This window comes from Mytilus trossulus, chromosome 12 (assembly GCF_036588685.1).
Source record: "Mytilus trossulus isolate FHL-02 chromosome 12, PNRI_Mtr1.1.1.hap1, whole genome shotgun sequence".
NCBI classification, from domain to species: domain Eukaryota; kingdom Metazoa; phylum Mollusca; class Bivalvia; order Mytilida; family Mytilidae; genus Mytilus; species Mytilus trossulus.
Window position 1 is genome coordinate 25088761 of NC_086384.1, and position 18793 is coordinate 25107553.

At 30.6% G+C, this 18793-nt stretch overlaps 1 protein-coding gene across 2 annotated transcripts; it reads left to right on the forward strand.

Annotated features, from left to right (window-relative positions):
* The first annotated feature begins 8033 nt into the window (after positions 1-8033).
* Positions 8034-18104, forward strand: LOC134693207 (uncharacterized). 2 transcript variants are annotated; one of them, XM_063553937.1, is made up of 6 exons: positions 8034-8157; positions 11030-11305; positions 12846-12995; positions 14356-14454; positions 15149-15227; positions 16738-18104. In XM_063553937.1, exons 1-6 carry the CDS (start codon positions 8079-8081, stop codon positions 16991-16993), a joined length of 939 nt encoding a protein of 312 aa, XP_063410007.1. In that variant the 5' UTR covers positions 8034-8078; the 3' UTR covers positions 16994-18104. The 2 variants fall into 2 exon arrangements, with proteins under 2 accessions (XP_063410007.1, XP_063410009.1); XM_063553939.1 differs by lacking the exon at positions 14356-14454.
* The last annotated feature ends 689 nt before the right edge of the window (positions 18105-18793 follow it).

The window sequence follows — 18793 nt, forward strand, 5'->3', positions numbered from 1 at the left end:
CTTAGAGTTTTACTGCAGTTTGTTTATAAGCATTTACATATTAATAGAAGAAATATGCATACACATAGAGAAATGTGCACTTAAATTAAATTTTTGAATTTAAAATATATATATATAGATAAACTAAAAGAGATTTAGCCATTAACAGAATTTGTGGATCTCAATTGAAAACTCTGGATAAGAAAAATGCATGCTATATGTAAATCTGCTTGTAGTTATAAATATTATATTTTTGTCCTAATAATAAATCAGCAACACGAATAAAACGTGAAATATGGTACCTACAGACTTGATGTAGGCGACATTTTGTTTCTGTTAAATCTTATTTTTAAGAGTTACTGTAAAACAACTTATTTTTGCGAGCAATTTATTTTCGCGACTTTCTCGAGTAGAAAAATAAAGGGAATAATAATCGTCGCAAATATGTCATACTTGGATCATTCCTTATTGAAATTCAGAACATCGCGAAATTAAATAGCCGCGAAGTGGTATAAAAAGTGTAAAACGCGAAATTAAGTATCCGTGAAAATAAGATAGTTTACAGTATTTAATTTCACCTTTATTTCAAAATAACATTGATTAAAACGTTTTTTTTTGTACTGTTAGTATAGTTTTGGTTTTGATACCTTCGATTATAGACTTTCCAGACACCATGTCCTGATTATACGATATGAACATTCAAATAAAAAACAATTTATCTTGCCCTTTATAATAAGTATCAAACATTTGATATGGTGTAGTCAGGTGAAAACTGATGATTACAGATTGGCATACTCTAAATGATTTCACAAAAAAATATCAATGAGGCATGTCATATTAGTATTTAACAAGGCTAATAATGTATCGAGGTATTACTTTCTGACATGAGTAATTCTAAATTACAAAACTATTCATATTAATTTAATTAATTTTACCTTTTTAACCTAAAAGGATATTCTTTTTTGTAAGCTGATATATCAACAAATAATATGCATCACATCAAAGGTTAAATCCCAAACTGAAAGAAACGTTGAAAGAATTGGTATTGCTTTACTTCATAAAATAGAATGACCAACGTAAATACAAATATCTTGGCTTAGGGAGGATAAATCCTACTTTGTAAAGGAACACTCTGATTCAAACAAAGTTTTCTGAAACTGATATTATCAAGATGCTTGATTTCTTGATTGACAACATATTTATTACGTTCGGAGGACATGTTTTTCAACAGACTGTCGGAATTCCAATGGGAACAAACTGTGCCCCTTTACTTGCCGACTTATTTCTTTCTTTTTATGAGGCTGACTTCGTGCAGGAACTTCGTAGGAAGAAAGATAAGAAGTTAGCATACCCTTTAACTCTACTTTCCGCTATATAGATGATGTTCTTACACTAGAACGTATCTATCCTATCGAACTAAAGATAAAGAATACTACATATATATTTAACTCGGCTTCATATCTTGACTTACATCTAGAAATTGACAATTAGGGTCGGTTGAAAACAAAACTTAACGACAAAAATGCTGATTTCAGCTTTCCAATTGTGAAATTTCCACTTCTAAGTAGCAACATTCCAGCAGCACCTGAATACGGGGTATATATCTCCCAATTGATACGATATTCCAGTGCCGACCGTGCAAGGGCTGTATAGCCAGTCAAGGTCGTTAAAAACTTCCATTTGTTTGTATTCCAGTGCTTGCATTTCTTATCATGATTTTTTTATAGAGGGTTGCTGCTCACAAGGAAGCTATTAAATCAGAGTTCCAAACGGTGAAGTAGAAATCGTCCCTTCGTAAATTTTTTGGACGCCATCACGAGTTGGTGACCTTTATGGAATAACCGTTTCACCAATGATATCGGATATGTTCCTTACGTCGTAACTACAATTGCCTTCCCTTTCACGAATGTGACCTACCGAATTAGACTATTTACCGAATGTGTTATCATATACGCGACACGACGGGTGCCACATGTGGAGCAGGATCTGCTTACCCTTCCGGAGCACCTGAGATCAACCCCTAGTTTTTGGTGGGGTTCGTGTTGTTTATTCTTTAGTTTTCTATGTTTTGTCATGTGTACTATTGGTTTTCTGTTTGTGTTTTCCATTTTTTGCCATGGCGTTGTCAGTTTGTTTTAGAATTATGAGTTTGACTGTCACCTTTGTATCTTTCGTCCCTCTTTTAAATCGAAACGATGCTATATGTTATAGTGTAATTTTCTCTTTTCAAACTTTATTATTATGATCGAGTTGAATTGAAAACGTGTAACAGAGGAGTGTGTAAACTAATACATAGTTGAAATATAACAAAAGCTAACAGAAATTACATTTTTTTTACAAAAATTGATTACAAAGGCACAGCCAGTAAGATCATATCATATCAAAATGTTAGTTAATAAAACTTTGAAAGTTCAATTTTTGCAGATAATCTTAAAAGAGGGACAAAAGATACTAGAGGAGGTGTCAAACTCATAAATCGAAAATTAACTGACAACGCCATGACATAAAATGAAAAAGACAAAAAATAATAGTATGCCAGGAACAAATAGAAAACCAAAGACTGTGTAACACGAACCCCACCAAAAGCTGCTTTGGTATAAAAAGAATATCTCTCTAGATAAAGAAAACTATAGACTTATAATTGTGTTACCGTGTATTTCAAAAAAAGAATGAAAGAGCTATACATGGTTTTCGATAAATTAAATGACGGCTAATCCTGATAAAAAGCTGTTATAGCAATAAAAAAAAAAACCAAAAAACATACAACAGTTATCACAGGTACCAGGATTATAATTTAGTGCGCCAGACGCGCGTTTCGTCTACATAAGACTCATTAGTGACGCTCATATCAAAATATTTATAAAGCCAAACAAGTACAAAGTTGAAGAGCATTGAAGATCCAAAAGTTTAACAATCATATATCTGAAATGTGTAAAAATACACCAGGACAATTGAATATTCTATATTCTTATAGGCTAGGTAGGTTAACAGCATACTATTCATTCATTCATATTTGTCAAATTTTAACTTTTATACAGTAACGTGACACTACTATCGAGATAAAATTCTTTGAAAATTGGAAAAAAATCAAGAAAGAGCGGCGTAATAGATTCATCAATGAAGATTATTAAAAATCATATGAAAAACTGCAAGAAAAGTCAAAATTGCCTTCTTAAAAAATCAAAAGAATAAACACTATTGTAACAGAGACTTTAATAAAAAAAACATTACTAAAAAAGTCCGAGCTTCCTTAAAGATTTTAAAATTGATACGAAAATTTATCAGTATGACGAGCACAAGAAACAGCAGTACTTCCAGATGTCAGAACTATGAGGTATGGTTGATGATGATTTCGTTATAATGCTGTACCAGTGTGGAAAGAGCTGCCCAATCCTTGTAAACTGGAAACATATTTTAACCAAATAAAAAAAAAGTAGACATGGGAGCCTAATAATATAAGTTATATGGTTCGCTACTGACCCCTATGGATCCATAAAGGGTTATTAAAATCCATAGAGGGTGAGACCGGAGGCTGAGTCCCCTATGGATTTTATTCACCCTCTATGGATCCTTAAGGGGTCAGTTTTTAACCTTATAACAAATTTATCGCACGCTAGACTTTTTCTGCTGTGTTTGTTGAAAAATAAACAACGAAACACAACAAAATTAATAGATAACTTCACCATTAACATGTCATGAACCCCCTGTGAAATTTACTACCCCTTACGATATCAAAAGGGGTCACCACATGACGGCGTTAAACCAATCACAACGTGATAATTTACCCGCGGTTCGATTACAGCTCATACCTGTGCAGTGAATGCGTATAGTGTTCATAATGTGTTTCCTTTTATTTTTGTGTGTGACTAATTAATTTGTGAATATTATTCTTACCTTTATATTTTGCATACTTTGCTTTTATATTTCATCGATGGTATCTAACTAGCACTGTATGTTTAAAATTGTGACGTTTTCAAGTCTTTTATATTAATGTTGATATTTTGATACTCAGACGATTTGAAAAGCTAATTAGAGTTCGTGTTGTGTAGTTTCTTGAATATCAACATTAGATTAAACATTGAAATTTAATTGTCTCTAGTGTCTATGAGTTTTATTTTGATCGAATCAGAAACAGGTGTCGTCAGTATGAAAAAAGTTCTAGATTAAAAAAAATACTCTACAGGTAAAAGTTGGAATACTAAGCATATTGAAATAGCGCATGCGTTTAGTCTATTGCTACACATACGGTGAAATACTTTTTTTTTTATCGTTTTTCCCAATTTCCGTGGATTAAGTAATCGACTTTTTGTTGATATTTCATGTCATGGATTTGCCGAAGTCAGCATTCAAGCTATACCAAAGTTGTGATTCGTTGAACATCCAAATTTTTTAAAAATACCAAAGGGACAGTCATACTTATAAATCTAAAATAAACTGACAACGCCATGGCTACAAACGAAAAAGACAAACAAACAAACATAATATTTGTAAAGATACTGTGATTAATCAAATTGAAAGTAAAGCGAAGATATTTGATATTTCGTTCTTTTATGGCCATCTGAATAATATCTTGCATTTCAAAAATTATCTTATGTAAACCACCAAACAAGTAGAGTCCCAAAAAATTTGAACGAGGATAATTCATAAAAGAAAGTCCCTTATCAGGCATTTTTGATGTAGAAAATGGTGGATTATATCTAGTTTTGATTCGATCTAAACCTCTTGCATGTATGAAAGTCTCATCAATTCCATTATATTGACAATATATATGCGTGAACAAAACAAGCAGACATGCAATTTGTAATAGGTAAAAATTAAAAAAAAATGTATTTCTTCACATAATAGAAAACTGACAAATCAATCAAGTTATTCTGACGTTTTGTCTTGTTTTCAGTGTAAAATTGTTAAACGACAGTAAATTGGCGTTACATGTATACTTTTCTCAAAGAATTTAAATCTTGATTAGAACGCAAATAACAATTGTCTTTTCTGTGAAAAATGAAAATAAGGAACTTTTAAATTGATGAACAGGAATGGTGCCGTCACTATGTTTGCTCGGTGTGAGATGATGCATAACAAAAAGTTAACATATCTAGGGAGGATCTTATTGAAAGGGCAAACAGATATTACATGAAACTAAAGACAGATCTTTTTTTTAAAATGAAAAAGAAGTCTACACTACCAACAATTTGACTTTCTTTTTTAGACTTCTTTTTTTTAAAAATAATTTTAAAATTGAGAAAACTCGTTAAATGAAAAACAATTGATAGTCTTTCCACCAAAAACATTTATTTTGATATGAAAGTAGCAAAATTAGGTTTAAAATGTCATTTCCAGCGTCAAATAATAGGTGTTTGTACGCTGATTCCAAAAATATATTTTTTTTTATACAATATTACATGTATGTGTTACTTCCGGTTAAAAAAGATACTTTCGGTATTAATGTAATGTTTGTTTGGTACTGATTCCAAAAATATCTGGTTCTATATACTTTTATATTGATAAAGTACACACAATAGCTACTTCTGGTTTACACAATGTCACTTTCGTTTTTTTTAAAGGTAAAAAGGTTTCAAACCTAATGCAAAAAGTCTAATGACTTTATCATGTAAACATATGAGGTAAATGCAAAGGTTAAAATCAAGAACATCAATTTAACCCTTGACGTTGAGCTTAATGTCTAGGTCATCATCCAAGGACCTCAAATCAAATGACCCTAGGTCTTAATTAAATTTAGTTCATGAGTTATATCACCATATGCATACTTATAATCCAGAGTTCTCCAAATATACTTCCGAAATTTAACAAAAAGAATTTACTTTAACTAAATCTAACATAAACAACAGCATTTGTCCTTTTCTAGATTTAGACATTTCAATTTCTAACTGGAAACAATATGCTAAAATTTACGACAAAAGATACGATTTTTCATTTGCTATGGTTAATTTTCCTTTTTAAAACGGCGATGTGCCTTTGGCTCCATCATACGGTGTTTATATATCCCAACTCGACCGGTATGCCCTTACAATGTATGTGTTCTGATGTCATAGAGTTTAACGAACGTAATAAATTAATCACTTGGAAAATATTGTGTCAGAAATTTCGATACCATAAATTACTTAAAACTTTTAATAAATTCTTTTATAGATACAAAGATTTGATTAGTAAATTTGGCTGTACCTGTAGAAAACTGATTAAAAATGGTATTTCACATCCTTATTTTTACGGTCATATTGTACTTAAAGCGAGGAAATGACTATGTGATCCGTTTTAACTCATCGAACCTTTAAACAAACTTATAAGTAAGGTTATCGTACCAATATTGTAATCAGATCTCTGAATATAGTTTACATTGGCACTAATATCGATTTTGTCATTATCAAATTAAAACATAACTATATAATATCTTCTTTTGAGGCGGGATGTCTAGAGACACAAACATGTCAATTGCCATCTCTAAATTTTAGGTGTAATACCACCAAATCATGGTTCGTCGCATCCGGTTGCATACGAAAGTAGGCCTTAAAAAATATTCCCTTGAATTTGACAGTTGTATAAAATTAACCCTGCATTTCAATGCACTTAAATTTTTCTGAGTCGTAAATATGTATGTTGGAAGTCTGAGAGCATCATTTTTTTTATTTGATGGTCTTATAAAATATTATGGAACGTTAAGGTTACATAGTTACCAAAGCAGGTAACCAGTAAATAACAGTGTAAAAATTGGGTTGTTTATTTCCGGTGTTGGGAACTTTCTTATATGTAATGAAATGTAGCGGAAATTTTCACTGTATCAATGGAATATATTAAACTTTATACATGCAAAGTATTTCTTTGGTTGAAATAAAGGTAAATACTGTACATTTTTTTTAAAAGTGCCAATTTAACAAAGACTAATAGGGAAAAATCAATAGTGGTATTACACCTAAAGAAGTCGCTCCTCACTATCCTACTACCTGTAGATACATTTATTTTTGGCATAGAACAAGACATTTCTTCTCTGACTGTTGATGACGTTAAAATACTAAATCTCTGGGATGTGTTTTAGTTGATTTTAGTTTCTGATGCATGCTTTTTTATTATAAATTGTTTTTGGCTTTTAACTAGCTGTCAGTAACTGCGAGTTCTCTCATATCGTATTTTCTTGTTAATTCGACCTGTTGTAGTTTCGCAAGATCATATTTTACGTCAACTTCTCCATGTCATCTACACCTTCCTTAATTTTCATTTAAATCTTGTTTTGATGTTATAATATGTGTTAAATGTATAGATACGCAGCCTCTTCATGTAAGAATTGAAACGCCAAATCCAATGCCTCATGCAGGTACATTTCTCTATATCTGCACGTTAAAGAATCATTGAAATATCTCCTAAAATGGTCTGAGTGATTGTATGATTGGAAGCCTGTTGCAAGGCAAGATTTAAGCCCTATTCTACATAATCTCTTTCGAAAGAGGCAGTAAGTATTTGTGCTAACAACTCTTGCAGAATTGGCATATTTTGTTTTTCTCTTAAATATGCATGAAATAATGCAATTTCATGACAATGTGTATTCAACAAGAAGCATTCTTTATAAACGTTCTTTTATGCATAAATATTCAAAAGATATATAGTACAATATCATTAAATTTTTGGCGTAAAAGAAAATATTTATTTATTATTCTAGTATATTACGGGAAATATACACTAACTCCCTTTCATCCAAATAAAAGTAGATTATAACAATAACCTTCAAAACTGTTGTCAGTGCATCTTTTTTAATTGGTTAATATACAAGAGCAATAGCGAATTAACATAATTTGCAGCTTCTACTATCAGGAGCTACCTTGATAAATAATCAGAGAAAGTTTAAACATCTTCAACAACATGTGTCTAATATCTACGATAAAAGTAAAGTAAATACAAATTCAAAGTCACCTCAAGCACCGTTAGGTCAGATCATTCAAACTTTTATCTGTACATTTCTTGTCAACACATTATAATACATGTTTTAAAATCCTAATATAGGTTATCAGTTACAAAACAGTTATCAATATCAAAATACTGATGTTTGTTCAAATGAATAGAATAAGTATTTAGATAGTAGTAATGGTTTCAAAATGGTGGTCAACATATTATTTTTGTTGTTTGTTATGATGTTGTCCACACTAGTGGTTCCAAGTCCACATGTCTTAAAAAGTAAGCAATAATTTGTCATCTTTTTTTAAAGCGATTGTTTATAATTGATTGATCACGTGTATAGTATGCAGACCTTTTTAATCACTGCGTTTTTGAGATAGCTCAGCAAGTTAATTTAATTGAAAAATTGTTTTTTTTAACGTTTTATGGTCCTTTGTTTAATCAGTAACTACTGCGCATTATAATAATCTAAAGATACCACACCTTCCTATATCTATTTGCCCTTGATATTGTCAAGTTTTTGTATGAATTGTATGGTTTGATATCGTACCTTCCTCCTGGTCTGTTATCTAAAACACATTCTTTTGAGAAGTGATTTTCTTTTATCTTGCACACAATTTTTCTGAGTAGATTGTGATTAACTGTTTTTTTGTCAGATTGATTTGTTTTCCTTGTCGAGTAACATTTTCAGTAACATGCGGTAGCACTTTGTTTATACAGCTTTTTAACAAACCATGCCTCTTTTTGGGAGATATATACTAATCATAGATAGTTTATTTTGTTAATGGACTGGTTCCTAGATATGATATGTATGTATCTTCTCATAGAGATATAGTTTGGGAATGTTACCAGTATAAAAAAAAACATCATAAATTGTGTCCGTCTTGAGTTATGAGGTAGACCCTAAGTGAAGGATGGGATACCACGTAGTACAGATTTTTTAGTATTTGTTTTAACTCTTAGTAAATTTTACGGACGCCATCACGAGTTGGTTGACCGTTATGAAATAACTGTTTCACAAAATTTGAAATGATATCGAATATGTTCCTTACGTCGTAACTACAATCCCCTACCTTTTGATGAATGTGACCTACCGAATTAGACTATTTACCAGATTTTTTATCACATCAGCAACACGATGGTGCCACATGTGGAGCAGGATTTGCTTACCCTTCCGGAGCACCTGAGATCACCTCTAGTTTTTGGTGGGGTTCGTGTTGTTTATTCTTTAGTTTTCTATGTTGTGTCATGTGTACTATTATTTGTCTGTTTGTCTTTTTCATTTTTAGCCATGGCGTTGTTAGTTTAGTTTAGATTTATGAGTTTGACTGTCCCGTTGGTATCTTTCGTCCCTCTTTTAGAAGTTATGATAATATAAATGTTGAAAACATACCACACAACTCTTTGATTTGGCCTTTGAAAACAAAGTAGTGCTAATATAATGAGCTTTCCATTCAGGTATAATTGCATAGTCTATATTTATAGAAATACAACCTATAGAAAAAATGAATGTTATTTTTTTTAATTATCAAATGCATCTGAAACGAAACTATTCCCTTTTGTTTATTGGAAATAATAATTGTTTAAATTCATTCATTTATACCGTATATAGATATAAGAAGATGTGGTATAAGTGTCAATGAGACAACTCTCGATCCAAGTCACAATTCATAAAGTTTAACGTAATCCATTATAGGTTAAAGCTGTACGGTCTTTAAGGGGGCTCGCGGGTATAAATCTTTTTTTTTCTAAAATAGGATCTCGCTATATTATAAATAAACTTTATTATATACTTAATAGAAAAATGAAAAATAAGATGGGGTCACCATTTATTTAAGCTCACAATCTGCCTCTCAAAGAAGCAAACATTTTTGTTAATGTTATTTTTTTCTGTTGAACTAATAGGAGAAATAGAAGTAATATAGATATGAAAAAATAACGTAATTACAGAAATCGCGTAAATTTTACATTATTTAGTTTATATACAGCTTATTTAAAAAAAAATAAAAAATACAGGTCACCGATGTGTTAAAAATGATATTTCAATTTTAATGCCAAAAAATAGCACTTTTGCACCAAGGGAGATAATTTTGAGCTTTTTCAATGATATAAACATTAAAAAACTCATCTGGAACCAAACCGAATTGTTTTTTTGTACCATATCATTAAGTAATAACTAATAGTGTAATTAATAAAATTTGTAATGAAAAAACAAATGTTTAATTTATTGCTGATTTTTTTGTACTCGCTAGCCTTCTTAACATGGAGCCTTGGCTCACACCGAACTGCAAGCTATAAAGAGCCCAAAAATTAATAGTGTACAACCATTCAAACGGGAAAAGGGTATAATCTATATAAAAAACGAGAATTGAAAAAAATTATGAACTATATCATCAAACGACAACCACTGGACATCTGAATCATGACTTAGGACAACTGCCGATGGTTTAACACGTTTAACTATACCAAACATTTACCCTTATCTGTAACAATAGTGTAACATCACAACATAGAAAGAAACAGTATAAATTACCTCAATCAAAAGACGTGTTAACACAATTGAAAATACACTGAACGAATAAATTTGATCGTGTCTGTATAATATAAGGAGTTTACATATTTTATTTTTGTCAGAAACTTGTTGTTTGAGAACCTTTTATTTTACAAAATCATTAAGGTTTCTTCTTATTCTATGAAAGCGATGAGGTTTTACATCAAAACTTAAAACCCTCAAATTAAGAAGAAAATTAGAATAAAACATTACAGGTTATGTGTTCAAAGCGATTTTCTAGAATAACTGAATCAATAACGCTCAAAACTGAATATTAATGAAGCAAAGGAAGCGATTTTCTTGAATAATCTTCATCAGAATCGATGAATGCTAAATATTGTTAAAGCCAGATAAGTCTAAGTACCGAAACACGTTTAAATGGATCGAAGGGGGCATGTTAAAACAAACTTTATACATTTCATCTGCACTTGAGGGGTTAAACTAGTTTCTTTATAATTCAAAGTTTATAAACGAACCAATCAAGACAAGTATGCAGCTATAAATCATGTCAGATAACTCAGCTTATGAAAATGGGGGTCATTTGCATGCAAAATCTGATTTTATTTTTTATATAAATACATTTTTATTTTGATTTTACAGAAAATGTGTGTATGTATGACGAAGTTGTGTTAAATTGTCCTAACAGACTGTTTATCGCCGTTACCGATGTTTTATTTAGATCACGGTTGAAAATTTTTCGGGACAGAAGCTCATGTACAGTTTGGACGCAACCATGGAACAATTGCACATCTTCTATTGATTTCCATCCTTTACTAGACCAGTGTCAGAGGAATGATACATGTAAAATAGTTATGGACTACAATCCATGCTCACAATATCCCTTATTGTATGCTACTATTTACTATGAATGTACAGGTGTGTATAACTTATAATGCGTTCTCGTTTTAAATAGATATATGTTAATATTATCAACAGTACATTTTACCATTTAGAGGTGTATGATACCACATTAATTTTCTCCAATAAGTCTTTGATGAATTTGCACTTTTCCAAACATTGTAAAGAATTCATTTGATTTGTATATATAAAAAAAATACTTAGCCCGAATATAGTTTTATCCTATCGAGTAATATAGACAAAATTTCGCATTACATTTCAGTGCATATAAGAAAAATTAGCATCACTGAAAGTCAACCAATCAGACTTTAGTATTTCTTCTTTACATGTGTACATGCGTAAGTAACCAAGTAACCTCTTGAATCCAACATATTCTATAGATACACCAAATAAAAAAAAATGGTACTTAGAAACACCCAAAGACATATGCAACCGGATGTGAGGTACTATGATTTGGTGGTATTACACCAAAAAACTTTTTTTGTTGAATACACTGTTATGTGAATGAAGTTTTTTCATAAAAAAGATTAATTGTTTGAGAAAAATCTAGGAAAATATGAATTGTGTAAATGAAATCTACAGCAATTCGAGCATAATTGCTTCTAAAAATCCAAACCAAGCTGCATCATGATTGGATCTAGTTTGGACCAATAAATGATCAAATATTTATCTTATCTGCCTACAGACGGTTGAATATGGTACAAACGATGATTTAGGAAAGATAAATACCACTTATGGATCTCTTTTGTTCTTAATAAGGTCTATTTTGGTCTATTTATACCTCAAAATTTCAACTTTTCAGGGCAATATGTAAAAAATAATTGGGTAACTTTCACTCATTTATGACAGAAAGGTTATATCAAATGGGTAATTGAAGTATTCAAGTTGAATTAACTATCCATATAAAAGTTTACTACCTCCAGGAATGTTTAAATATGTCCTTACCTAACTTTAATTTACGTCTGGTTCCAGAGAGGGACATATCAAGCATCTCTTTTAGTGAATTTTTTGTTGCTTTCGCTTTGAAAATAATTTCATTAACTTATAATTCTACATTTATTATTGAGTTTCTTTATTAATACTAAAAATAAGAAATAAGGAGAAAAAGTCAGAAAATACTCCCAAGAACAATGAGTATGGCTTGCCTTGTTAACTAATATTAGTGGTTCTCATTAAATGTGTTCATGAGACTCAATATTTAAAATATTTCATTTCTTTTACATTTCCTACAAATAGCAAAAAACTGTCACATTCAAGGAATTTTTTTCATAAAACCAATTTGAAAGTATATGTATCTTTCTTTTGTAAAACGAATTGAAAACTTTGAGCATATATTTGTCATATTTTGTTTATACTATTTACATTTTATTCAAAATTTTATTAAATTAAAGTTACTTATATGGTACTTTCATTATGAAAAAAGGAGATGTGGTATGGTTTTCCATTGAACAAAGACCAGATGTCGTACGCGTAGCGGAAGAATATTTAATTTTACACTAATACTAAACATTTAAATCATCAGTTAACTGTGACAAATACCCTTTCATTTTATTTTGAGAATCTGGATATGGAACAACTGATCCCTATCAACTTATCAAATTATATGGTAACAGATTCAGGACAGCAACATCTTTAACTGCACCTTCAACTGCATCTTTAGCTGAATCACCAACCACATCATCAACTGCATCTTCAACTATAAATATTCGTATGTACATAACATTCAAACTTGTTATTGTCAGAATAAAAGAATGACTAATATTTTTTCTTGTTTAAAAAATGTGGAGCACACTGAATGACCCGCGTAACGGGTTATTTAAAAATGTGTACCGCATTTTTATGTTATTTCGAAGAAACAGAATTAATATATAGTCGTTTCTTATAATTTAATTCTAAATTTCATTGTAAACCCGAGTAAACCATAAAAAACGATACTGACGTCATTGTCACATGACAAAATTATGTTTATAATTTGATAAACAGAAGCCATTCATAAGACGCTTTACATCCGAAATTGAAATATTATTTGTTTAACAGGAACATATATGTTTTAATAAACATATGGAAGAATAGTATGATCATGGCTATTTGTTACAGATCTTCACAATTGTAAAGGATAATAAGACAACCAAATTATGATACATTAAAGCATATTTCATTTATATTTTTATTTTGTTTTTGAACAGTATCATTTAAAATTACTCAGCACTTGTATTATATATGTATATTGATAGTGAATTCATTATATTTTGTGGGATACTAATTTTCGTGCATTTCGTTGGTTCAATATAACCACGAATTTAGATGTTCATCAATTTTTCTAAATCTTGTATTGGTAAATTAACAAAAACTCGAAAGCAAATATCCACGGTGATGCAAGATGTGCGCAATCCAAGAAAATGGGTACACACGACAATAATTGAATCCACATTACTATTGTACACCAAGTCTTTTGTTGCGCTTAATGGATTTATTCAATTTTTTTCTGGTAATCTAAACTCATACTTAGACATGAAAGTTCATCATCTTTCTGCTCAGACACAGGTGACGTTTTGCAAAGTTTGAGTAGCAGGTGCAAGGTCTGGAATATTGAATGAGTTTGGAAATGTATATTGCATATACATGTGGAGTATGTATATTACTATGAAGGTGGAGAAATTTGATAATTTCAAAATTCAAAATTTTTTAAATTCGAAGTATAGGATACATTTATGGAACCCAATTAGAAAAACTTTGGATTGTAAATGGAAATAACATCATCAATATATATTTGAATATCAAATTAATTAACCCGGCGTCTTTGGTCTTCCTGTTTTTGACAAGTGTCTGAAGAAAGTCCGACTCATATAAAAATTAAAAGACGTCGACAAGAAGAGGCGTTCAGTTTATTGCCACAAGAATACCGACAATTTGTTGAATATTTTTTTTATCCCAAGTATTTAATTACATTTTGTTATTTCAGTGGTTGTATTGAAGTAACGCGATAAGCTAGCTGAATAAAACCATGATAATCAAAAACCTATCAGTTTTTGTAATTTAGATAAAATATATTTCTCTTCTATATCAAGCTGATTTATCAGCAATTTATAAGGACCATAAAAACGACGATGGTTTCAATAAAGATAACAATCATCAAATCCACAACGACAACCAGAGCAACAAGCAAAGTATGTACACATTTTTATGATATGTTGAAAGAAACAAACTTTTTCAAAAGATATATGATATAATAAACTTAATATTATTGAAGCCTTCTAAATCAATAAAAATTCACCAAAAAAGATCTGTTTTGTTATTTTTGTAATACGTATATGTTTGTGTGTCTGTTTAACATTCCAATTATTCTAAAATGTAAAAGAAATGACAATTTACAAGTAACAAAAGTAGTTGTTCATGGGATATATTATGCATCTTGCTTCTTAATTTCTATTTCATGAATGATTTAGTGTTACAAAACTAAAGATACATTTTTCTCGAAAATGATTTCCTTAGACCGTTTAAACAGGCTTTATCGGTCCTTGTTGTGTATCTGCTTTCAAACGTTAACCGGTTTTCCAGGTACATGTGCGTTATTATTCGTTTAGAAAAAAAACATACTGACTTTAAATTTTGTAAACAGTAAGCAAAGTGACAAAAATATTTTTTTCGGATCATTAAATGCTTAATTTTAACATTGGCAAATTATTATGCCAATATAATATGTGTAAAGGTTCGGTTATTAAATTGGTTGGGTTGATAATGCTAGGCATATTCGTAACTCTTACGTTTAGAAAGTTCACTATTGTCTTTTGATTTACAATGCACTCGGATACCATCAAAGTAAATATGTTAATTACATTTAAGGTTTGTTATATGTTTTAGTAAAAATTGGATTAGAAATAGCTATAGGCATCACATCATTCATTGCGATTGTTGCTCTGATCTACGTTATAAAGTCTAGGTTAGTTTAATAGATGAACTTTTCTTTTTATTTTCCTTCATTATTCATCAAAAGCAAACATATAATATTTTAGACAGACATTTCCATTACTCACCAGAAAAAGTAAAAAAAGTCAATAACTCTGAACAAAAGAACAGTAAACAGAAATTACAGAATGAACACCAGACACCAAGCACCCCTCCCCAAAACAAACAAACAAAACAAAACAAAACACAAAACAAAACAAAACAACACAAATAAAAACAAAACAAATACGAAACAAAAAGTACACCTCACAAACAAATGTATGCTGAATGAAAAACAATTAGCTCCTGATTAACATATGTGTTACACAACGTGGCAAAGGATAATCACTTCAGTGGTTTAGTTGCAAATTGAGACATATAATGACAACAAGAAGCTACAGTAAGTAATAGACAGAAATATAAGGGACTAAAATTTAAAGGTCTTAAAAGGCCAAAAGGTAGACGTTGGTGTATCTGATAAATATTTCGATCAGTGGAAACAATCATTTATAGTCAACACATTAATTATTAGGTTACAACGTATCATGTAGTATAGTTTTTCCTACCTTCATTACATCTGGTGAAAAGCGAAAACCTTAGGATCACCATGATGATACTAGTTTCAAAATTTCTCGTTTGTTACTTTGAACATTTATAATGTATATTATACTAATTGTGACTCGGACAGAGAGTTGTCTCGTTGGCACTCATACCACATATTCTTCTATTTATGATTAATTTTTAAAAGTAATTTGCTATCCAGCTTTTAGTGTTAAGTCTGTCGAATTGCTTGAAATAAATTAAACGACAAACTGTAAAATATTTAGTAGAGGTAAACAATGCAAATAACTCACCATATCTTACCATATATTTTAATTAATAGTATATGATAAGCAAGACCTTGAAATTAATTAAGAGTTTGATTTTAGCGGTGAAAACGAAATTGTAAACCACAAAACAAAAGTCAAACATCATAATTAAGCAATTTAAAATTGCTCATTAGAAGAAAATTTGATTAAGAAACTAAGTCATTAATGTTGTTTTCAGATAAAAAAAGGTACCTCTAACTTGAGTTTAAAAAAATAATCAGAAACAATTATTTTGTATTTAGATTAAAAGTTTTTTTATATTAGGTCAACAATTTGAATTAACAAAAATTCACATTTTCACAAAAGAATTTGGTGTTTTTGATCTAAAAAACGTGTCAAAATTTGAACTTATTTTTAATCACTCTGACAAAGTTTAATGCAATAGAAATGTTTACTCAAACGAAACTAATGGAGGTGTTCCATATTGTTTTTGTTATTGAGCATGTATGCTCCTAATGGGTTAGCATATTTATTTCCATGTTTTGTTTTGTCAAATCTTTTTCTACAATTATCATAATGGAGGACAATAAAAGTGAAAGAGATATCTTTCATTTTTATTTTGATTAATGATACTTAATGATAAGCATGAACGAATCTGTCAAATACCTTTTTATTTTATTTTGCTATACTCCTTAGACTGCACAAACGTGAACAAAGACCAAACCCGACACCTCGCAGAAACCGTCTGTCTTATGATCAAGATCACATGTTTCAAAACCCAAGCATATACCAGATTGCAGTTTCTAATCCAGGATACAGCAACAGAATGGGAGACACAGTAGATACATCTAACGAAAGTGGTTATGCTCTGCATTCATATGAAGAAGCCGTCAGTCACAATTACGAACAAGTGAACTTAAGAGTTCCAAAAGTATCAAATGTATTAGAGTGACTGCATTGAGAAGTATCTAGGAACTAACAATTTAATGAATAATTTACTTAACTTTGTCATGACAATTGTACCGAAAAAGTGTTGTGCATCTGTCCGCATTAATGATCGACTTACTTTTACAGAGAATTTTTATTTTTTTGTTAAGTGTTTAATCAATGATGTGTGTCTTTTGTCTCCTTTTTACATCATTATGTTGTTTGTTTTTGTTTAACGTAGATGTGTTGATTCTTTAGTTTGCTATGTTGTGTCTTTTTCTATTGTTTGTCTCCTTTCATTTTCAGCCAGGCGTTGTCAGTTTATTTTCGATTTATGAGGTTGACTTCCCTCTGGTATCTTTCGTCCCTCTTTTAAGTGAACCATTAAAGCTCATAAGTCAAAAATGAACTGACAACGTCATAGCAAACAGAAATGAAAAAAAATCCAACAAAGGTACACAACATAGAACCTTTGTTTATAACATTAAAGAATAAGAAACGAATTCCCACTAAAATGTGCACTGGAAGGGTAAGAAGAGTAAGTAGATCAATGCTCCACCCGACGTGTTGATCGTGTAAGTATAAACCTTGAAATATGTCCGATTCGGTAGTTCACATTTGAGGAAAAGGGAACAGGATTGAAGTTGCGAAATTTGAAATATATCTGCTATCATCTGTGAAACGGATATGCGGTTACGGCAAACCAACTTGTGATGGCGTCCGTATTATTAAAACAGAAATGGTTTTAAATTCACTACTTACATATCATGTTTTGTAGCTTCCTTGTGAAAAGCAGTCCTCTATAAATGAAATCATAATAGAAAGTACAAGCCTTTGAATACTGTATCAACTTCGAGATATATACTCTGTATGCAGGCGCTCAGAAATGTAAAATTTCACAATCGGGAAGCTAAAATGTCTCCTTTGTCGCAATTTTTTGTTTCCATATTTATCAAAATCACTGCTGGGTCGTCCAAAGCGCTTTGTTGTATTAACTTCACCAAGAACGTTCATGGCCGAATATATGAAAGCTTGCATTGCAAAAAAAAGCTGCAGAAATTTTATAGATAAATATTACAAAGAATTTTAATAATTTTCCAATGACATTATTTATAAATTGGGCAAATAAGTATCTCTTGCTTTTCGAACGCTTTGGTGTGAATATTATTCATTAAAAAAAGGGAGTGATAGTTTTGTTGTTAATACATTTGAAAGCAGTCTGATATACACACGACAAAAAATATTGTTTTTAACAATTGACAAGAGCAATTCAACATGATAAGTAATCAAAACTCAAAATGTATAAAACATAGATCGATGAAAGTGAAAGCTTACCCAAAATGCAAACCTTATTATGGATAGAAATACCATGCGTCCCTTCAAGTAAATAAACTGATGATAGATACCAGGATTGAAATTATATATTTACGCCAGACGTGCGATTCGTCTGCAAAAGACTTAACAGTCGAAAAAATATTAAAAGGCTAAATAAAGTACTGAGTTGAAGAGCATTGAGGAACAAAAAATCCTAAATGTTTTGCCAAATACAGCTAAGGTAATCTATTCCTGAGGTAGATAAACCTTAGTGTTTCAAACATTCAAAGTTTTGTTAACTGATAATTTATGATTATGAACATATCAACGATAACTTAAGCCAACACAGTTGTGTGCCTACTGGGCTTGTGATACCCTTGGGAAATTAAAACTCCACCAGCAGTGGCATAGACCCAATGGTTGTAAAAAATTCATCACTGAAACCAGGATTGAAATTTGCATTTAATCATTGTCGTTTAGGTCTAAGGTTATGTTCCGCACTAATAGGTGT